The sequence below is a fragment of the Molothrus ater genome, chromosome 6 (genome assembly GCF_012460135.2).
Source record: "Molothrus ater isolate BHLD 08-10-18 breed brown headed cowbird chromosome 6, BPBGC_Mater_1.1, whole genome shotgun sequence".
In the NCBI taxonomy this organism is placed as follows: Eukaryota; Metazoa; Chordata; class Aves; order Passeriformes; family Icteridae; genus Molothrus; species Molothrus ater.
In genome coordinates this window covers 29,593,871-29,617,441 of record NC_050483.2, presented here as the reverse complement: position 1 = coordinate 29,617,441, position 23,571 = coordinate 29,593,871, and the positions used below count along the sequence as shown (strand labels likewise).

The 23,571-nt window shown below is 41.2% G+C and overlaps 1 protein-coding gene across 2 annotated transcripts in view; it reads left to right on the top strand.

Moving 5' to 3' along the window:
- RAD51B (RAD51 paralog B) overlaps nt 1-23,571 on the top strand; it is a 398,879-nt gene that overhangs the window by 228,373 nt on the left and 146,935 nt on the right. For both annotated transcript variants that reach the window (XM_036383247.2, XM_036383248.2), the window contains exon 9: nt 15,856-15,974. In XM_036383247.2, the coding sequence (XP_036239140.1) occupies nt 15,856-15,974 (119 nt within the window). The remainder of the gene's footprint in view (nt 1-15,855; nt 15,975-23,571) is intronic.

Sequence of the window (23,571 nt, the reverse complement as noted above, 5' to 3'; positions counted from 1 at the left end):
ATAAGTCCACATTCAGGGTTAAGTATCATGGAAGTAGGTACCAGTTGATCAGTAGTAATTACCAGTTCTTTCTCAGGTACTCTAGGGGTACATTATGTCTGCATATAACTAAAGGTAAGGGTTGATAATTTATCAGAGATGAATCCCTGTTGCCCAATTTCTGTCAGACCTTTGATAATGTAAATTGGTCTTGCAAATTGCCTCTTCCTTCTTGAAAGTCATTTGGTTATAGTCTGAACAGTGTTTGAGCACTGTCCCAGCCAGCAATGACCAGATGTTGGAGTAGGAGTAGAGTAGGAGAGCAGTAGTAGTCTTAGAGTAGGAGACTGGCCAGGTCACCTAGATTGCAGTACGACTCCAGGTAAGAATGAAAATTTCATAGTGGAGTGAAGGGAGGGAAAAGGGAAAGGCAATTGAAAGGCAGTTGATCTGCTTTCCAGTAAAGGATTGATTAAGACTGTTGTTCTTTGTAATAGGAGTGGCTGGTAAATGATATTCCTTGTTGTGCAAAAATTCCTGAGTTTTCAGAAAATACTTTTAATTGGAAAGGCAAGTATTTAAGTGTCTACTCAGAGTTGCAACATATTTTTTGAAAAAGTTGTGAATGTGGATGCCCTCCCCTATTCTTACACTGGCTAAACTGTTTCCTTGGAAGTCCTAGTTCCTTGGTCCAAAGCTGTTGTTTGGGCAGGCTGCCAGAGAGCGGGCTGGACAGCAGCAAAGTTCAGCAGGAAATCTGCTTGGCAGGTATCAGCTATCAGCATGGCCTGTGTCTACATCAGAAGATTTATTGGCATGTACAAGTTTTCAGAAAGCATTTATTCTTTAACAGATTGATTTTAAATATCAGGGTTTAGGGTTATTTTTTTTACTAGCTCTGGTTAGGAAATATTGCTGGCATAGTCAGCATTGGAGTGTAGAATATGCAAGCTGTTAATTTGATTCAGTGGGCATGAATGTAGGCTAGCCATGGCTGCAAGCTGTTGATACACTTCTGTTCACCAGCAAAGGCTGGAAACTACAGGTATAAAATTAGGCCCAAATTTGCCACCAAAGGTATTCTTGCAAATCCTACTGCCTGCAGAAGCAGCCGAGTGCATGTGCCTATCCAGAGGGGGAAATTAGAAAGCTGTAATACAAGTCAGCAGTTAGTAACAAGGCTTTGAATCCAAGCACTGCACGTTTTTAAAGTGAGCAACTACAGGAGAGCACTTCCATTTTCTGACTTTTGTGCATAAGCTGTCATTTTAACAACGAAGTTGGAGATATGTATATAATAAAGGTGAACCTCTTATCAAATCCTTCTGTTTCCAAAGTAGCTTGATATTGTTGACTGACTTCAGATCTACATGATGATAGTAGGAGAGCAGTTTTGAACTGACCACATCCTATAAACTTTATTTTACCTAAGTTGATACTAGCAAGAGCAACATTTATACCCGTATGTTGTTCCAAAATAAATCATGGAAATCCTATTACTCTTTTACAGAACCACTTGTTTAATTTCATATGATTCATTTTCATGCAGGATTTTTTTACAAATTATTTCGAGGATTAGTTTTCCTTACTGAAAAACAAAAGTTAGAAGTTAGGGAAGAACAGTCTAGTTTGTTTACCTAGTTTGAGCAATCGTAAACCTCTTCCAGGAATTACTTTGCTGGAAGAACTAAGGCACATTTGTTAGAACCAACATATAAGAGTTTCAAGAATGGCTCCAGTAGGTACCAAATATCTAGACATTACTTATTTCTGGCTGAAACCTTTGCCTAAGTAGATAGTGACATGCAATATGCCTCACATCATGTGCACCCCCTTTGACAGTAGATGAAGTTATAGCGTGTTGTGATGATCAACAGTATCCACAAGGCACTTTCCTAACTACTACCTTCTAAACAGTTTTCTTTTTGTCATGATTATAGCATGATAATTAAATGAAGAATCTTATTATAATTATTGAATATGTAATGTATTTGGCAAGTGAATATGTAGAGCACACTCTACATGTCATTTGTTGAGTGATACCAAACTAGGCTCCCTAAACTGTCACTAACTTGCATCCATCCAGCATCTATAAGATGGCTGTGGGCACTGGACTTCAGAAAAGAATGCCTGCCTTCTTCTAAGAAAATCCAGTGTCACAGTTCACTATGACAGGTTTCCTGTGCCTTGATGGCAAGCTGGTTGTATTTTGTCATGCAGCATCCTCAAAGAGCAATTCTACATATGCTTTTGTCCTTTTCTCCTGTCTTGAAAATGTGCAGATAATAAATAGATTTTTTCACTTCCCCAAACCCTGTTGATGCCTTGTGAAGGCTGACCTAGAAGAGAGGCTAGATGGAATTAAAGAATAAAGTAGGTATTTATTAAAAGGCCTCAATGGATACACCTTGGGCAGCATAAGAGCCAAACCAGGGCTACACCCAAGATGAATCAAAATGGTCACAAAATGGACAACCAGTCCATGACAGCTTATCTAAGGGCAACATTCAAAGTTGACTTCACAAGGTCAAGTTGTTTAACCACATTCACTAACACACTACTTAGTCTGTATTTAGTCCTTTCTTATGTATAACATGTATATTATCTTTAATCACGTCATTACTTAGTAACGAAGTTCATCTCATAATTATTCTACTTTTTAATTACAGTTCTTGTTCATTTGCATTTTAATTATTGTTCTTGTTCATTTACTTTTCAAATTCAAAGGCTTCATGGTACAAGTTCTGCTTGAGAAACACATGTGGCATTCCCCAGGGATTGTATTCCATCACAGCACTCAAGTTACTTGTTTTACATACTCCTAGCCTAAGTGTGAAGAAATTTGAATTGTTTCAAAGTGTAATGTAATCAAATCATGGAGTTTGTGCCTAAGATAGGATAGGCAGCTCCAGAACAGAGGGTAAAACAGCAGTTACTTGGTTTTGCTATGTGGAATAGATGGTCTTCCCATTGTACATCTCTTTTGTCACATCAGGCAGAATGAATTTGCCCACACTGTTGTTTTCTAGAAGCAGAAGTCAGTTTGCTTCGTTAATTCCAGGACATATAGTGAAATCACAGTGCTGCTTTTTGGAGAGGATGGATTAAGGGTATGAAGTAGAAATGCCTGGAATTACCTAATTGGTCAATGACTGAAGCTGCCTTACTTTCTGGCAATTAGATTATGCTGGAAAACAGACACATGCCTCATATCACTGGATGCGCAGCTTAGCAAGTCACCCCTAATTCAGAAGTTCAGAGCAACAGTAGTATAGAAAGGATAGAAATGTGTCACAACTTAGGGAACAGTCCTTGCAGGGTGCTACTGGCATAGTCATCTGCCAAGTAGCCATTCTTTGGTGAAAGGAAAAATCCAGGGTATTGTTTTTATCACATGGCATATGGTACTATTTTTACGTGTCTAATAGGACTGTTTATTTCCAGGCTAGGATGGTGTGACTTCCTGCAAATCTTTGTTATCGTCGTTCGTTTACATGAACACAGCACCTTTTAAATGCAAGTTTACTCTAATTTCTCAGTGGTCTTTCAGCCATTGGCAGCCTCTCGTTTTGCAGAGTTAAGCATGCTAACATCTGTTGTCTTATATGGCAAGAGTTCTATTATCATTATCGTGCAAGGATTCCATGTCGCCAGAGCTTCGTACCTTCTCGATGTTTCTCGAAGGCAGCTCCTCTAAGCTGACTGACTCTTCCTGGTCCTCGCGGTAATCTAGCTCTAAACCCCCCACAATCCACTCTTTTATACCACTTGTTCTTATTGGCTACAGGTGTGGCCTGTTAAGATCAGGCCTGCTCCTAATCTTTATTAATTGGTCCAGCTGCAAGTTGTTGGGGGATAAGATTACATTCTATGCCACCTTCATTTACCCATACTGTATCCCCCTACAAACATCTCTGTTCAAAAATGTTTTTCAAAAGGTAGGATTTAGAAGTTAAGTGGACCTCCCACAGTTCTCATCTCTCTGGCTTCTGCTGTAGTACCCAGTGATGATCCTCAGCATGGTTGTCCCATTTCCTTTTATCTTGTCTTTCCAGCTCTTGCTGTGGTAAGAGCATGTCGGAGCCTGTGTGGAGTTTATGATAAGTGAGTCTGAGTTTCTTGTTTTTACAAAAACCCCTAAAATCCTCCTCTTTGTGGTTCTGATCCAGTTACTAAATATCCAGTTGTGGTTTTGGTGAGGGTGTCTATACCCTTATTCATACCCAGCATCATTTTATCTCTTCCAAAACTAATTCGGGCAAGTTTGGTTAAATTCCTAAGTTTCAGTCCTGGCTCCATGGGAAGTTCTTAGACACCTACCCTGTAGATGTTCTAGTATTTGAACGTGGTTGCACAGTGGCATCCTTTGCCCTGAGGCATGCCTGGGGGTCTGTCACACAGGGATCTCCTATAACATTTCAGTGTAGCTGAGGCTAGAAGGTTTCTTTTTAATTGAAAGAAATAAAACAGCAGCAACAAAAGACTGTGCACTTGTTTCTGTTGCATGGTTGTGGAGATCATATTTGTACTGCTAATATCTCCTATGATGAGATATTAGCTTTCCTAACTGATGGGTGTGGTTTGTGCTGGCAAAGTACTTGAAGGAATGTCACTACCTTGTTGGAAATGACATTGGCCATGCAGCAGGGGCCAGTCTCCTGTTACAGTCTGTAACAAGCTGGTGCCCAGTGGAGCTGCAGTGCTCGTTCAGCCAGATGTGCCAGCTTCTGCCCAAGATGCAGACCAGGTTCCCAGCTGCTGGTGCTGCTGCCATTTCACAGCACTTTGAGCAAGAGCAGAAATTCCAGCCCTTGCCACCTCTCCCAAGCACAGCCCAGGCAGTTATTTTCTGCCTTCTATGAGTAGCCTGCTGGTTAAGATGCAATTTGTGCTTTGAATTTCCTCACTTCAAATCTTGACCAGTGGTTCTGTTAAGTGAAAAGGAATACTTGCAGCCATACGTTTTTATAGTACATTGATTAGATTCATTCTTGTAGGGGGGAAAAAAAAAGCATCTAGTATTTCCATACCTGCAGTAGGCCAACACTAAACTCCTATAAAACTCCCACCAAGATTGCTTACACATACATGGGAGATGTTTTCATGAATTTTTTAAGTAGATAGAGGGGTTTGTGTAGTGAGAAAATGTGTGATTCACCTTAACTGTTTAATTTTTAAAAATCCCCTGTAGATCAACAGATTCTTGTTGGGGGGAAAAAAGGTCATCTCTAGATTCAGTTTTATTGTCTGGGCTATTACAGCTGTCATAAATTAATTCTCAAGTTATCTTCTCTGCAAGATAGCTGTATAGTATAACGAATTAAGATTGAGCTCTTTTTTGAAATTTATAATCTTGTTGAAATGACAGAGAGCTCATGTGGTATACAAGGTCAGTTGCTATGTTATATATAAGTTCTTGTTTTCATCTCCTACTGTTCTTGCAGGGAACTAAAAATGTTTTAGACAACAGATGTGGAACACTTAAAATATTTGGAATGTGTGGGAATATACCGAGGGACCACCTGTCCTGCAACGTGAAGGACAGAAGGTTTGTGGAAGGACAGAATTGTTTGTGAGCATTATTGGTTACTTGTGCAGTGAACAGAAGGACTCATATATTGAAAGTAAAGCAGAATGAAAACCATGGGGGACTAGTCTGGCTTTACTCAAGGAAACATGGGGAAGAAAGTTGAATCCACAAGTTAAATATTTCTTAATACTTAGCCAATAATCCACATTTGAGTTTCCCTTAATAAGTGTAGCCTGGAGCAGTTACTCAGTCTTAGGAAGCTCATGGTTAAGAAGAAAAGAAACAGAATTTATCTGATTTAAACTAAAATAAGGTATTTTATTTATTGTGTGACTACTTCCACTAGTCAGATCCTATCTATTTAGTTACTAATTAATGATTACAACTAGTAATGACTGCATTGGCTATCCTTTGTGAAACCAACATAACCTCACAAAATATTTATTTATATTGTAGAAAATTATGGCTTTAATAATGATTGGCTTGCTAAGGATGTTAAGGTGGTTTGTTCCTGGTGTCTATTTTTCTACACTTTTACTACTTACTGACTAAAGTAAACAAATGTTATTTCACAGATGAGGGAACAAAGGCACAGATAGGATCAGTATGTAGCATTTGCATTTCTTCATTTGGAGTTCTGGCATGTGAACACCCACAGTCCATTACTATCTTTTTCCTTCAATGATTTTTAAAAAGGAGGATATTAAAATTGAGATGATAGCCACTTCCCTGCCTCAGGGAAGGATTGTGAAGATAGTTAATATTTATACCATATACCCCCTCTTTCCCTCCTTGCAACTGTAGGGTGAAACTGCTGTTGCTCTGGTCCCCACTCCAGTGAAAAAGGAAGGTATCACTCAGTGTTCTGCCCATAGGCAAGCTCTGGCTGGGAAACAGGCAGTGCCTCAAGCTCTGCCTTGAGCATGAAAATAATACAGGAAATATGAGAGAAAATCACAAACTGAGATTCGTCCCTTCTTCTATGGACTTTGGAAACAGTGGTGTCTGGTTACAGTTAATGGCTCAGGTTCCTCTTTAAATTTTGGGTGTAGGTGTGAAGCTGTCCTTCAAAACTGAAATCTCTGTGTGATAGCACATATCCAGAGCTGGCGAATGAAACAGCTGTTGGTGCACTCTTTTGATAAGATTAATAGAAAAGCCAGGACACACATTAGCAGTGTTTGCCACAGCAGGTACAATTTTCCCTGCCCTCACATATAATGGTTTTTCTTCTGTATTCTATGCAAACAGATTACAGATACTCTGAGAGCCACAATTTTTAATTTCTCAGCCTTTTTGCATGCAAAAATCCAGCATTAATGATGTATTTTTATGTTTAGAGTTCTTCATAGTTTGCTGGAGGGAGGTCTTTGTGATTAAAGGAAGCAGGTTTCATTGAGCCAGACTTGAGCTCTGGCCTGTCCTCTTTTTCACCTCCCCTTAGGGCAAAGACCAACAGCTTGAGGGTGACCCCTTTGAGAAGTTTTTACCAAAAAGGAAGATGAGAAAGGCTGGACAGGCTCTTTCTAATGCTCTGCTCTGGAGCCAGGAAAAAGCAGCTGTTTCTAGCCTTTCTGATGTTTGGGGGTTTTTTTGGTTTTTGTTTTTGGTTGGGTTTTTTTCCCTTTCCTGGTGGCTGGGATCTGGGCTTGCTGCCATATCTGTTTGTCTGTCCGTCTCGTGTTGTTTTTCTCAGAGCTCTTCAGAGGCCAGTTGCCCATAGTCAGTTGCTGGGAACAGAGGTTGTTCCTTGTATCGTCTTAACTCTCCATGCCAGAGTGTTCATGCTTGAATAGGAAACAGAGAGATCTGTCAAAATAGCCCTTTTCTTTAGGGCTTTGAGGCTGCATTCTCCATGGCCATCTGTTCCCTTTCACCCTTTTGGACAATGTTGCTATTTGAAACTAACCACTCTTTGCTCTCTCCCTTTCCCTTTGCCCTCCTCCTGCCCCCCCAAATCTGGGAAAAAAAATTGTTTCTGGCCCTGACTGGCCTCTGGAGGATTCAACCATTTTTTAGTCCAAGGAGTAAAAGTGATATTTTGCAATTTTTTTATTTTTCACTGACTTTAAAAAGTGTAATACATCTCAGGAGAGAAGAGTCACTGCAGTCAAAAGATCATTTTGGATTTATGCATTAATCTCCACAGAGCACTTTGGTGTCTTGTCGCTGCCTGATGCAGGCTACCGTGAAAATTTGGCACATCTTTGAATATTTTGCATAGGAGCGGAAGGAACCTCCTATAGTTAAGGGTGTATAACTGTTTCCCTTCTAACCCTCTGTCATCAGTCAGAAAAGCTTATCAGGATGAAATTTTCCAGTCTTGGTTGTTGTCCAAAATTGAATTTACTTGCTTAATTCAGATAAACTAAGTCATTCCTTTTTGAGAGTGAGATGAAGAAAAAAAACCTGCACCTCCTCTGCTTCAGGATGGGTGACTGTGCTGTGCAGAGAGGGACTGACTAGCTGGGAAACTCCTGGCAAGTCTGTGTCAGTTAGAGAGTGAAGCCAGACTCCTGTAATCATCAGTCATTTTAACATCCTGCATGTTTCATACTGCCGCTGTGTGTGTGTGTGTGTCTGTGTCTAAATACATAAATATATATGTATTTTCAGCTTTGGAGATGAGTCTGAACAGTGAGCCCTGTGGTGTCTGCATGTACTAAAATGTTTTGTCATACATCTTACAGTAAGAGGGATCACATTTTCTATCCATGGGTATATTGGCTGTGCAATTTTAAAAAAGTGAAGATGCCCAATTAATTTATGTTCAGAAGCTACTCCAAGTTGTGTTTTGAAGGTGCTCTGAGTACTCAGATGCATCTGCTAGGTCTATATGTAAGGTTTGATGGGCCAGCCCAGAAGATAACTTTGTCAGAGAGGAGGTTGCATCCTTCATCTTGTGTCAGGAACCACTCTGTGCTGAGCAATAGATACAGCCAGAAAAGTCTATATTGGCAAGTGCAGACTTGTGGTTAAATACCAGTTAAGAAATGCCACAGTCTACCGTGATGATACCCATTGTGAGAAATAATTGAACCCATTGTTGTGTTTGAAAGGCAGAGTTGAAATTGCACATAGAGGTTTTTTGCATTTAATATTTTCTAACTTTTATGTTCTTAGTCATACAACCAAAACATTCTTCCAGTTCAGCTTTTGTGATTGATAGTATTAAACATTTGGCCAAATCTGAACTCCAGATGTGAACAGCTGTAATTTGCAAACAGTCATCTCTAGCCCCCAAATGTTTGGCTGACCTCTGTTTCCGTGTTGCAGGCTGAAGGAGGATTGCTTCCTTCTGGAATTTTAGTTTTGATAGCTCTGGCTTATGATCCAAGCTTTACAGCTCTAAGATTGTTGTTTTTATTTACACCTAGAGGGAATTCTTGCAACTCTAATGTATGGGACCAGAGTTAAGAATGCTGGAGGCTAAATTTTCAAAGAAATTATGCTGGTCATCATGCAAAGTAAAGCAGTTTGCTCAGTTTGAATTCCAATCTTAACCTGAAGTACTATTTAATACTGCTTTTTAAACATAGTCCTTGTGGTTTACAGCCCCACTGTGGAGTTTTAGTTATTGCATGTTTCAACTCGCTGTATAGAGAAGCTGTCATTAAATTTGTAAATTATTTGGAAAGATACTACTAAAAGTAAAAGATACTGCTAAAATTCTCCTCTGCTCAGGAGTAAAAAGGACATATACTTTATTCACTAGTTCAAAGCCATGTTACTAGGCTGTGATCAGAAATTGTTATTAATTTTGACATTTTTTGCTGAGTAGATTGTGAAAATCCACCCCAGTGTAGGCTGACTGTCAGCACTGGTGTTCATTGAGCCAACTCAGGTGCTGGCAGTGACCCGGCTGTAGCAGCACAATGCTCCCTGTGGCTTCTTAGCAGAATATATTCACCAAGGAAGGGGTCAGTGCTATTGAAAACTAGCTTGTATACACCCACTGTCCTTTTCTGTCTGCCATGTGGGCACACAGGATCAGCTCACTCCTCGGGAGATGGGGAGATGGGCAGCCGTGTCAGAAACACCCTGGGTAAATTAGTGCTAATTGGTGCTTTTATTGGCCACTTTGCTGGAGAACTCGTGTTGCAACAGAAACTGGACTCCCACTCCTACTCCCATCGCCCTGCTGCACCCTGACTCTGAATTTAAGGTTCATTTGCAGACTGGAGTGCTGCTGCTTTTGCCTGCACTCTGACAGTTTCCTGGGTATGAGAGCTAAATTGCCATGACACTGTTTCTTTACCAAGACATATTTTATGGGGAAAAAAATGTTGACTGTGAGAATAATCTGCCTCTCAGACCATGGCATCTTAACACAACCATACTGCTGTGAGCTGCATTCTGAAACTCACTGCAGTTTCAGAGCTGTATCTCACTCTCCTCCCCCAGCTGTATTAGCTTTTGTTCTGCCTTTCTGGGATTCAGCCATCTAGGCTTCAGGCTGTTACAGAGGGGTGAGTGTGACAGCAGGCTTATTCAATTCTAGTCTGGAAAGTTGGGAAGTGGAAAATCCAGATGATGGGTAAACACTAGCAGAGAGTGATGAAGTTTAGCAGCTGAGATGAACCATCCTGGGAAAATCAGATATGATAATGCCATGGCTGTGTAGGTCAGAGGGTTGAGGCTTGCAGCATGCAAGGCTTCAGTTGCTCTGACAGTGGGATTCTAAATCTCATTTCTTTATTCAAGCCTTAAGGGACCTACATACATGTAATTCTAGCATTCTGCGCCCTCCCTCCTACATACCTTCTGATTAATATCATGATCTGTTTAATTCCCTAAGGGAACTTAAGCAAAAAAATTACAGCAATAACTTGTAGCATGATTGGTGAGGTGATAATTAAAAGCATTTTCTTGATCACAGGGCCCCAGCATTGCCAGATGCCATGATTGGGCAAGCTTTGTTTTTCAACCTATGTATCTTTTATATGTGCAGGCAGGCAAAATGCCAGATCTGGGTTGTTTGGGTTTTTTTTTTCCTTCCCTTAGTTCAATGGTTTGTGATTTTATTGTCTAGTCTTGGAGGGACAGGAAGAAGTGACTGCATAGGAGAGGTTCAAAAAAAGAAGCTGCTTTAAGTTTTAATGATGAGCAATGTGGGAAAGATCTCTGGATACTGAGAGAGTAGTGTAAATTATAGCATAATTTTATATTTTAGAAAATGAAGGAATTTCTCAAAGACTGCTGTTAGGGGAAGGAGGTTTAGCTGCGGGGTAAAAAAATTATCCTTGGTTACAGAAAGAAATTGACGTAACTGCTTTCTTCTACTTGTGCTTCACCATCCCTCCCAGCAAATCACTGCTTGTTCTGTCATTTGCAGTAGCACTGCAGCAATGAGAGAGAGGTGGAAACTCACCACTTTTTGATGTGGTGTCAAGCAACAGAGGCAGAACATTTTCACCAGTAAAAAGAAATATCTGTTCCCAAGGCTCTCAATTCCACAATTCCCTGATTTGGGCCCTGTTTCAGGTGCTGTAAACCACCAGCTGTCTTCCCACCTCCACAGACCTCCTGAGACCTGATTGTTTTGCTCATGGCTGGTAGGTTGTCTGGCAAGTAATCAGACCAGCTGGATTTTTTATTTCTTAATGTCAATTCCTTTTTTAGGTTATCAGGCAGGAGTCTTAGTTCTAGCATATGTGTGTCTCTCTTTGTCAACTCAGAAGAGAATTGACATGAGCTCACCAATGAGTTCAATGAAGGAATGAGATCTTCTGGTGCAAACCATACTGGTAACAGTAGGCATGCTGGTGTGGGATTAAAAGTAAACCAACATCTCTCCAGTTCTCTGATGGACCCTTCCTAAATTTTGAGCTGTATGAAGGTCCCTGCTGATTTTTTGGGGGTAGAATAAACGTCAACATTACTTATTTGAAAAAGCTTCTAATGTTTCATGAAGAATACTCAAAGTCCTTATTTATACACAGTTATTCTGGCCTTTCACATATTTTAGTACATTTTCCCTCATCCCTTAGGGAAGATTCTTTGTAAGTAGGGAATAATCATCAGCAGCTAAGAGACTTGTAACCTGCAATTCTCATGATAAGAAGATCTTTAGGTCAGGAGCGATCTTTTTGTTCTCTATTTGTCTAGTGGTTTGCATCTTGAAGATGAGAGCTCTAGGCATTGTTGCAATGGAAATAATGAATGACTGGGAAAAAAAACCAGCAAAAAGGACCTTATTCTTGATCTAATGTCAGATTAACCATCATTAACCATTAAAATCACCCAGACCCAGAGTGTGTGTACACATAAAGACATAAATATGATAAACAAAAAAGTGTGAAAACTCACCCGTTTGGAGCATATGAGATAAATGAATTCTGTTCTCCAAAATGAGAAGTGAGCTCATTCCCTTTCTATTGCATTCACTGCTGACTCCATCAGAACTTTGCACCTGGAGTCTATAAGTGGCAGTTTTTGGTCTCGTGATGATGACGATGGCTGAATTGAACAGCCTGTTTAGTGTAATCTCAAGTCAGCACATAACACATTTGGGTTTTTTCTAAACTGGGGATTAGTAGGTGTTTACACTTAATTCCTTTGTTTGCTAAGTATATTTTGATGACTGTGCTATGAAAAAAAAGGAAAACTAAATTACATGTCACTGATTACTGAACAACTCCAACTTCCAGATAAAATATTTCTACTTAATTGAAATTTGAAGTAATATAGAATAATCTGGGGGAGGGGGGCAGGGTGTAGTTTGTAAAGATTTAGAACTAGGATGTTTTAGAAGTAAAACTGCCAGATTCCTTCTCATAATAAAAGGGAGAGCATAAGCATTTTAAAAGTTAGCATTTTCCCATGGCTAGTGTTGTGGCCAAGCTTGATTTCTTACAGCAGCAACTGTTTTTCCTGCCATGTGTCCTAAATAATAAAAGGCTGTATGAAGTCAGTAGTGTGCTTTGAGACATACCTTAGCTGAGCAGTGCAGAGAGTGAGACAGTCACCACTGTAGGGTAAGAGAATCAGAATCACCTTTCAACTTCAGAAAGGCTGAAAAGGGCAGAAGGCATCAGTGGGAGATTGAAGAGTGCTGTGGTTAGTTACTTCACAGATGAGTTTGTCCTGTGGGTTGTTTTTTATTGTGCGATGGGTTTTTCCACCATTGCGTATTTTTATACTTGTACTTTCTGAAGAGGTGACGATGGAAAAATAGATTAGGGGTTGAAGGGGATTTTTTCTTCTTTTTCTTCTGGTCACATTGTTAGAGATCTGCACCAAAAATACAGACAAAAATAAATGCAATGCAGGTGACAAGTAGTGGTCTTTGAGCTCTGCCAGTGAACCGGAAAGCTGCACAGCCTGAGTGAGAGGCAAAGTACTTTCATTCTTATTGCATGGAATGCTGTTTTTGTTGAGCTCAGTAGTTTAATTCTTTATAAGTATTTTCTTTGTGCTCTCAGAGAGATTTTTTTCCTTCTTTTTGATTGGCCAGGCTTTTATCAGGATGGTTTGATGTTAAGATTTGAAAGATTTGGGAACTTGTTTCTTCACTATTTTGTTATTTCACTGTCATTTAGTTCATCAATCCATTTTTAACATTTGAGGAGAAAATATTTTCAAATTACCAATTGATAGACATTGCAAAAGGCCCAGTGTTGGGGATGAACCTGCCAGGCAATGATACGTCCATCTGGGAAGAAAAAGAAATCAATATGTGAGAATGTGGACAAGGTGGAACTAATTGTTCTGTGCAGTTATACCAACAAGGAACATGTTGGGGTTTTTTAATCAAGACTGTGGTCACATTTTGCCTGCACAGACTTCTTGCATTAAAAAAGACTGTTTTAGGACATTTGTTTCATTTGATTCAAGATACTGGTCTAGTTATCCAAATTTTCCTCTGATAAGAAACTAATGGAACTGAAGTGCCTTTATGACTAAATCGCCTTCCAACATACTTGCAACAACTGGGACTTGGTTACATGAGGATTTAGTCTCTAAAATGTACCACGTTATAGGCAGAGGACAAGAAGATCTTTGAGACCAGCTCTGTATTTGCAATGTGCTGGTTGGGCATAATAGAATAGTTCCAGAAGCACTATTGAGCTGAATAGATTTAATCCTTCTGTTCCCTCCAGTGAAAAATGGAAGGTGAAATAAAACCACTTTCCCCATACTGCCTAAATGGGTCATTTCTCTCAGTGACAGGGAAGTTACTTATAGAAAGTTTGTTTTGATTGCATTGATAGGCAAACAAAATTAATCTAGTTCTCATGTATAAGTAGGGCCAAGTGTTGTGGCCCAGTTCTACAGACAATTCCTTCCTGGCCATTGGAGCCCAGTGCAAGCCTCTTCTGCTTGGAAGCAGCACTGCAGGCCACAGTTGAAGAATCACCCTTTCTTCTTTGTTTTTCCCCTGGTTGTGGAGAGGCATTTACTTTGCATTTGACTCAGACCTCAAGCAGCTTTATTTTCACTTATGACAGCTGTTCAGTGAGAGTGAAGCAGCCAGTTCCTCCTCTGTGTTTGCAGTCCAGAACAGATACGGTGTCTGCTGGTGTCTGCTAGTGCTCTGAAAAGTTCACTTTCTCAGGAGACAGTGGAACAGGCATCTCATACAGTCCTTGGCCTGACTGCTTTGAAGATTAGTTTCATGCTATTTTTTGTGTGTGTGAGGAAGGAGGGAGTGTTTACAGGAATTGAAATCACCCATTTTACTAGAGCTGGACCTGATACAGAAAGCAGGGAGTTGTTCAGACATCTTCCAGCCTTCTAACATTCGCCTTCGCTTCCCGTTGCTAGGATCCCATCTCTGTGCTTCTGGACACCCACTCCCTTACTGCATGCATATACTGAGATGTCACCTTTCTCTCATCTGTATGTCAGCTCTGTTTTCTTACTTTCCCTAATCCCTGCACTCCCTGTATCACCTGTGTCCTGAACAGAAACCATGATGCCAGCAGTGACTGGAGTAAGAACTGACTTTAAGCCCACTGGAGACACTGGAACTGCTGCTTATCAGCTGACTGCACATTGTAGGTGCTGTGGAAGCATCTACCCCACAGCATGGATAAGCACTCCATACCACTCTGCCGTGGTTCAGCTTGGAGAGTTCGGGGACCTCTGAGCAGAGACCAGTCTTATAAGCCTGTTTTCTTCTTGGGCCAATGTTGGTGTGATACTCCCATCTCTAAGGATGAAAACATCATGGTTTGGAAGGCAATGCACGCTGGAAAAAAAATTACTCTCACTGAGCAGTGTTATTTATCCACTTCCTTTGTCCAGTTCAATAATGTCTAAGTAGTGGTTGAAATAACAGAAAAGATAAGTCCAAAGTTTTTTTAAGGCCATGTATCAACATAAATCTGTTTTCTTAACATATCCTCTTTCCTTCCTCTGAGACATTTACTATCTTTTTGTGTTTAGAGCAAGAAGAAGCAATGCAGCACATGTTGTCACTGTCCTTGAACTTCTTTGCAAAGCTGGCACTGCTTCCTCCTGTTTGCTTCACTTCTTGTACCTCTATATCTGCCTCATGCATCAGTTCACAGGAGGATCCCTTATAAAATGGAAACCTTTCCAGTGAGGCATTCCCTTTCACCATGCAAAAAGTCTTTGCTGTAAATTTTCTCCAGGTTTGCTGACTGCTTTGCACCAAAGTCATAAATTTTAATAAGTTCACAGAAGAGGATTTGCCCTCTTCAGAGAGGGGCTGACACAGTATGGTACAGTGTGCTTTCTCCTGTATAAGAAAATAAAATAAATTACAGCAATTAGCTTGTCCTGCCACAAACCTTACACATTTCTGTTCACTTTGGGACAGGTTTTTAGGCCTGAAGGAATGCAGAATTTGGAATTGCTGAGGAGCGATATCTCCATAGCATAATAGCAGCAGGTTCCAGACATTTAACCATTTAAATGCCTGGCTCAGGATTGCAACAGCAATATGTTACTACTTCTGTTACATAATAACAGATACATGACTCGAGGGAAGTTTGGGTGTGAATTTTGTGGTTGTTTTATGCCAACATTAGCTACTTCTGGAAGGTCTGGGCCCTTTGCAGTGAGGAGCCCACAAGCAGGGATGCATGAATTGCTTCTTGGTGGTGTGGAATGGTGGCTTCCAGCTCTGAACAGGGGTGCAGGGGGGTACAGTTACATCAGCAACATCTCCCTAATTCTTGGCGCTTATCGTTGACGGAGAACACACACTACAGTTGTATAAAAACATCAGAAAGTTAGGAAATTAATGCAACAGTGCTATCTCTTAAGTGCTATTGGTAATTACCTAGCTTAGGGAATAATCTGAGATGTCTGATGAAGTTTCAATGCTGTTTTCTGTGCCACAGTCCTGATGCAGTTTTTATCATGTTTATCTTCAGGATCTTCTGTGAGTGGGAAGAGGGATTCTGGTTATGTGACAGCAGCCCTTGGCAACACATGGAGTCACAACGTCAACACCAGGCTCATACTACAGTACCATGACTTGCCAACAAGACAGGTGAGAACTTAACAGCAAAGAGAATTTAAATAAAGCTACACCAGCAGTGCTTGGTCACATGGGCTGTGTCCTTCAGCCTCTCTGGTAATGCTACATAACCAGAACTTGGCAGTCGAGAGCCCAGTCGCTTATTTGGGGTGGAGGTCGGTCAGTGTCAGTGTCCTTTGTTTTTAAGGGATGACCAGCATTCCAGTGCCTCCATGTATTAGGATGGGCCTTTATGAGTCACAGTTGGTACAGATGTACAAGTTTCTTGAGCCTTTAAAGCATCTACATCATGGAGATGATAGGTAATCCTTAAAGTGCTTTCTTGCACAGGAATTTTAGGACAGGAGGAACCTAGTCATTTCACTGCCATGATTGCTTTGCTGTCATCTGTCCACTCTTTGTGCCCAATTTCAGCTGTGACTGTTAGGACACAGAGCACTCTCTTTTCTATGACTGCTGTTTATGAGTAGAAGCTTGCTGCCTGCACCAGCAAGCTTAACTTTGAGCAGTAAGTATGGTACCAATTTCCCAGAAGTATGCCTGCAAGTAGGAGAATAGTCACCCTTTTCACTGAGAGACTTTATGCCTTTAAGTGAAATGTAGCAGCATCTTTCACTGCAATCTTCACCTCTAAATTTAAAAAACTGAGAAACTGAGAGACCAGACATTTGGGGTATGATTGAGGGAATGACTTTTTTTTTGTTTTTAAAAACATCATAATGCATGATTTCATCTGTCCCTTGGGATATCTGTGGTTATAATCTCTTTTGGCTTTGTCTGTTCTGTTTTTGCATTGATGTAACTCTTTCCAAAGGCTGTGACCCTCAGTCTTAATGTTATTGATTTCCTGCCAGTTAAAGTAGAGAGCTGTCAGAAAAATTGCTACGTGATATTTGTACCATCTTACTCCTATACCATTACTACCCATGTGTGTTCAGGTTGGTGCTCCTGGGTTTACTGTCACAACACAGAGTTTCTCAGTTTTAAATTGCAGTCTTTAGAGCCAGAGGAGAGGAAGCCATCTGGTTTAATTAGAGAATTATTTATTAGAAGTAAAATTGTAATGATAGCACTCCTGTTTCTTCAGTAGTCGTGGCCACTTTGACTACTTCGAAGCACTAGTCCTCTGGACTTTGAAGTAGAAGGTTAAGTGTGTCAAATGCAGGTAGAAAAGGCATCTTCTGTACTCACTTCTGAAGGCTATGCATAGAAATATACTCTTACTGCTGCTGGTCTTAGAAATTTTCTTATGTACTGTTTCATATTCTGGTCTGTAATGAGTTCTCCTTTTCTACAGAAATAGTAAGTTTGCAAAACACAAAGCTGTTCATAAATTTCCTGGATCACTTCAGAGTTACTTGAGAGGTGGAGTTGGCAGAGGGTAAAGGGCAGAAACTGGGCTCTGTGCTACTTCATGATGCACAAAGTCAGCTAAAACAGATTAAGAACATTCCTCTGGTAGTGGAAAAAGGGATACAGCTTTCCTAAAGAACATTCAAATATTACATGTAGTTTTTCCTGATTTTTTTTTTTGAGAAGGAATAGATCACAAATGTATGAAAAATTGTTTAAGCCTTTGAAATTATGGTCTGCTTAATAGAGTTTTCCTCTCTTCCTTACTGGATTTATCAGGTACACCACCTTGCTTACAAGTGAAGCTATGTGCTCATTCTGTTTTAATTAAGCAAAGGAACTAAAGCTACAGTGAAAAAAAAAATCCTAAAGTAAATGTTAATATATATTATTAAAACCAAAGTAATTTGAAACAGAAGTGTGATATAAATAGTGATGTGCCTGTGAAGTCCGTGACTGAAATGGGATATGTCCATGATGTCCTGTAGGTATTTTCCTGTTGCTGATATCTGTGTCCTTTTTCCAGATCAATTCTTGTTTCTGAAACTCATAGAAATATTTCAGCTAGACATGCAGTTTCCAGTTAGAGGAAGGCATCTGGAGTTACCCTACCTATGGCAGCACTGTATTGATCAAATTACTATCATTTTACACACATATGCTCCTTTATAATTGCTTTAAACCCACTTTCAGAAATGAACTGTGAATAAAGGTGCCTCAGTTCTTGAGATGCCATTTCAGTCATCATGAAGTGGTTCTGCCAGGAGGTATTAGATATCAGTGCTTTGAAAGCCAGCACTTTTTAAGGAAGCTTAACAGGAAGATTCAAAAATTACCAAGTCAGCAATCACATTTACAAATTCTCATACTTAAAAAAAAAACCACAAAAAACCAACAATCAAACAAAAAACAAACAAAACCAACAAAACAAACAAACAAAAAAAAAAAAAACACAAAAAAAAAAAAAAAAACAAAACAAAAAAAAAAAAAAAACAAAAAAACAAAAACCTTGCAATTATCTTGGTTTTAAAGTGAAATTTTGCCCCAAGGAATTACTGAAAGCACACAGTTGGTCTGGAGATTAGGGTGAAAAGCAGCACTTCCTGCTTTTCCACATTTGTAACCTTACAGAATCAATACTGTATAAGGAATGAGCTGTGTTTCCATAGAATCATAGAAACTTCATATAGCTGGTGATTGCCCATCTCTAATTTGTTGAGGTGTCTCTGCAGGGCCTCCGTGCTTCTGAGGGACTCAACAGCTCCTCACAATTTAGTGCCATTGGCAAACTCACGTAGTATCCCTTTGAATCCTGTGTCCCAGTCATTAATGAAGATGTTGAAGAACACAGGGCTGAGGATGGAGCCCTGCAGAACCCCACTAGTGACTGGTCCCTACTCTGATGTCACTCCACTGACTGCAGCTCACTACAGCCAGCTGCTCACCCAGTGTGTGATGTATTTATCCATCTGTGGCCTGGACAATTTGTCCAAAAGGATACTGAAAGCTTGCAGAAGTCGAAGAGGATTACATCTGCTGGCTTTCCTAGGTTTTTTAGGTAGGATACCCTGTTGTAGAAGGAAATCAGGTTCAACAAGCAGGACTTTCCCCTTATGGAGCCATGCTGGCTGTGATCAATGACTGCATTGTCTTCCAGGTGTCTTTCAGCACTTCCCAGAATAATCTTTTCCATTATTTTACCAGGCACTGAATTGAGATTGCCAGGCCTGTAGTTTCTGAGGTCTTCCTTCTTGGCCTTCTTGAAAATCAGGATAATGTTTGCCAACTTCCTCTCAGGTGGGACCTCTCAGGATTCCCAAGACTGCTGAAAATCATTGAGACAGGCTTTGTGATGACATCAGCTAGCTCCTCAAATGAGTACCATCAGGCCCCATAGATTTGTAGGGATCCAGCTGAAGCAGCAGATCCCACACAATTTCAGGGTCAGCTGGGAATTGATCATTCTCGCAGTCATGGTCTTCTGGCTCAGGAATAGAGGCCCTCGTGGCTCATCATCCATGTTGAAGATGGAGGCAAAGAATGCATTTAAACACCTCTACCTTGTCTGTGTCCTTGTTTGTGAGGTTGTCAATCCTCATCCTGTAATGGGATGATGTTATTTCTATGCTGCCTTTTGCCATTAATGTACTTGAAAAAAACTCTTTGTATTTTCCCCCACAATTCTGGTCTGCTTAATCTCCAATTGACCTTTGACCACACAGATTTTCCCCCTACCATGGCCAATAGCATTTCTGTATTCTTCCCCTGTCATCTGACCTTGCTTCCACCACACATACATGTCCCTTTTCCTTCCACAGTGGATCCAATTCATTTTTTCAAAAGGTAAAATTCATCCTTTAGTCAGTCGCTTGATCTCCAGAACGTTCTCTTTCTGCATCTACATTCTCTCTCTCTTTCCCTGGAGGAGCTGGAGCGGTGGTGACAGTCTGAGAGACTTTCCCTCATTACATCTGACTTCCAAGGTAGTAGAGCTAGCGTGCCAATCCTTGCTGCAGAATGCCACCCATCAAGAGAAAAAGCACCTCTTGAGAAGCACTGGGCCAAGGGTGGTGTCCTTCAAAACACAGAGTGATACTGTGATTGTTCAAGAGGATTCCAGCAAGCTGTTTTCCAGAGCTGTGGTATCTCCTGGACAGCCCACTGGGCTGCTAGATGCTTGTTCTTAGTCATGCAGTATTTGTTTCTGGGAAAACTCATGGACACAGTCCCTGTTCCTGAAACCTTGGGGAATGCCAGGGCAGCAGGTGGCAGAGCAAGTATGTAACAAACCTTAGGAAACTGAACATAGAATTCCCACTTGGTTGGGATTTTTTTATCTATTAAGTAAAAAATTTATTTTGTTTGTCCAGTAGATATTTTCCAGCCAACTATCCCTTTTTCCACCCCACCCTTCCTATGTCTGGTGAGCATTAATAAGACAGCAGCCAGTTCAGCAAAGTAATGAAATTTCTGGGATGTCCTGCCTGCCTGAAAATTAGTTAGGTTTGCTTTATTGCTAGGAGAGGAACAGCTTTCTGAACAAACAGATGAACTTTGCTCTTTTGCTTCCTTCTAGAAGCCAGGGTTCTGGTTTTTGTTTCCTCCAGGACAGAAGCAGCACCACTGGGGGAGGGCCAAAAGAAATTTCCAGTCTGCATTTAAATTCATTTATGTCACCAAAACCCACAAGCATGGACAACAGCAGGAGTCTTTTAGCTACTGAGGTGGGACTGAGCTGCATAGCTTCAACAGCAGTACAGTGGCATAAGAACATGTGAGAACATGGGAAAAGTTAATTGTTTCACACAAATACCTTCATGAAGGGAATTATCTTTATGGATACTGATACTTTGTTCTCCCTAAGCACTCTTTAAAGTAGCTAACCATGACATTTATTTTCCTGAAATGCATACATAAACATGCAGACTCTGAGTTTGGGCCAAAACCAACGGGGCTGCGCTAGAAACTATCAGACTCCTCAGTTACCCCTATGTATATAATTATCCTTCCTTCCTGAACTGGAGTCAGCAGGCTTTAAGGTTACGGTTTTTCATGTGTTCTCAGCTGTCTTTGGTAGGGTTAAATACATTGCCATGCTATATTTAACATTTTGTTCTTGTCAGTTGGAGGCAGGATGCTGGATTAAATGAGACAGTGCCCAGATCTGGTATGGCAGCTTCTATGGGCCTGGTTTATTTTATAATTTTCAAGGGATTCGTGAGACTTGTAGTATTGTGTTAATCTCTGTAACATGTTTTGAAATTCTCAGAGGAAAAATGCATATAGAAGCGTTATAGCAACCCAGTGCTTTCCTGTGGTATTTTCAAGAAAGAGCATTTAGAATCACAGAATCATACAGGTTGGAATCTTTAAGATCATGGAGTTCAACCATTAACCCAGCACTGCCAAGTCCATGACTATACCATGTCCCCAAGTGCCACATCTACGTGTCTTTTAAATACCTTCAGGGATGGAAACTCCATCACTTCCCTGAGCAGCCTGTCCCCATGCTTGACAACTCTTTCTGTGAAAACATTTTTTCCAATACCCAATCTAAGCCTCCCTTGGCACAACCTGAGGCCACTTCCTCTTGTTCTGTCACATGTTACCTGGGAGAAGAGACCGACTTCCATCCACCTACAACCTCCTTTCAGGAGTTGTAGAGAGCAATGAGCTCTGAATCCTCTTTTCTCCAGGCTGAACAAGTCCAGCTCCTTCACACGCCCCTCATCAGCTCCAGACCCTTCACCAGCCCTGTTGCCCTTCTCCGTACCTGGTCCAGCACCTCAATGTCCTTCTTGTAGGGAGGAGCCCAGAACAGGACACAGGATTTGTGGTGTAGCCTTACCAGTGCCGAGTACAGGGGGATGATCACTGCCCTGGTCCCGCTGGCCACACAGTTCCTGATGCAGTCCAGGGTGCCACTGGCCTTCTTGGCCACCAGGACTGCTGGATCATGTTCAGCAGTTGTCAACCAACACCCCCAGCCACTCTTCCCCCAGCCTGTAGCATTGCCTGGGGTTGTTGTGATGCAAGTGCAGAACCCAGCACTTCACCTTATTGAATGCCATATAACTGTCCCATAAATCCAGCCTGTCCAGGTCCCTCCACAGAGCATTCCTACCCTCCAGTAGATCAACACTCCTGCCTGTTGCAGACATCTTTTTGTAAAAATCCTTTCTTAGGATTTTTTCTTCCTGAGAAGCTGAGAGGCTCCAGGAACAAAATGTAAACAATGGTTATCTGTGGCTGTGGAATGCAACAGGTGCATCTGTGATTGGCCCATCTTGGATGCTTACAATTAATGGCCAACCACAGCCCAGTTAGCTTGGACTCTCTGTCCAAGCCACAGACCTTTGTTATTCGTTCCATTCTATTCTTAGCTTAGCTAGCCTTCTGAGATGAAACCTTTCCTTCTATTTCTTTTACTATAGTTATAATGGAATATATATATCATAAAATAATAAATCAAGCCTTCTGAAATATGGAGTCAGATCTATGTCTCTTCCCTCATCCTGAAAACCCCTGTGAACACTGTCACACCTGCCCAACTTGCTGTTGCCTGCAAATTGATTGGTGGTGCACTTTATCCTCTTGTCCAGACAATTGATGAAGACATTAAATAGGTCTGGCCCTAATACAGCCCTGGGGAGCACCACTGGTGCCTGGTCACCAACTGGATGTAGCACCATGCACCGCCACTCTCTGGGCCTGGCCAGCCAGACAGTGTTGTGTTTCACCTAGCAACCAGTACACCCACCTGTACCATGGCAAGCCAATTTCTCCATGAGAATGCTCCATGTGGGGAACTGCATCAAAAGCTCTGCTAAAGTCTAGGTAGTGACATCCACAGATATGACTTCATCCACTGAGCAGGTCACTTGTCATAGAAAGAGATCAGGTTGGTCAAGCAGGACCTGCCTTTCACAAACCCATGCTGTCTGGGCCTGGTTCCCTGGTTGTCCTGCATGTGTTGTGTGATGGTGCTCAGGATGGTCTGCTCCATGAGCTGCCCCAGCACCAAGGTCAGTATGACAGGCCTGTATTTCCCAGGTCCTCCTCTGGCCCTTGTAGATGGTGCCCCCTTTGCCAGGTTCCCGTCACCTGGGACCTCCTTGGGTGACCAGGGCTGCAGGTGACAGCAGATGGGCAGTGGCTCAGTGAGCTCTTCCAACAGCTCCCTCGGGACCCTTGGGTGGATCCCACCTGGCCCTGGAGACCTGTGTGTGTCTAGGTGGCAAAGCAGGTCACTGGGCATTACCCCTTGGGTTATGGGGTCTTCATTCTGCTCCCCATCCATGTCTTCCAGATCAGGGGCTGAATATCTGGAGAAAAACTGGTTTTAGGATTGAGATATGGGCTGAAGCTTTCAAGCTGTGCTAAGTGAGCTGTTGGGCAGGAATTTTCCTGGTAAAATGGTAAAGTGTGCAGGTAAAGTGTTTCAAATGCATAAGTGTATGGTGACTCATTCTCAATAAAACAAAACAGAACAAAACCCCCTTATCTCGTTCAGACTAATGCCAGACATAACTTTTGTTGTGTCCTTGGTTACAGACCAGCTGTTTCATCTTGCTCTGCTTACTATCATATGACTAAGCCCTGAATAAGCATTCCAAAGTGACTGTGGTGAAGTAACCCTGGTTACTTGCTGCGTGAGGGGAAGGGCTGGAAAAGAGCAAAGGGGAGTCAGGATTATGTTTTACATTTATGAGATTTGCAATTATTTACCTTACATTTTTTATCATGTTATTAAAGC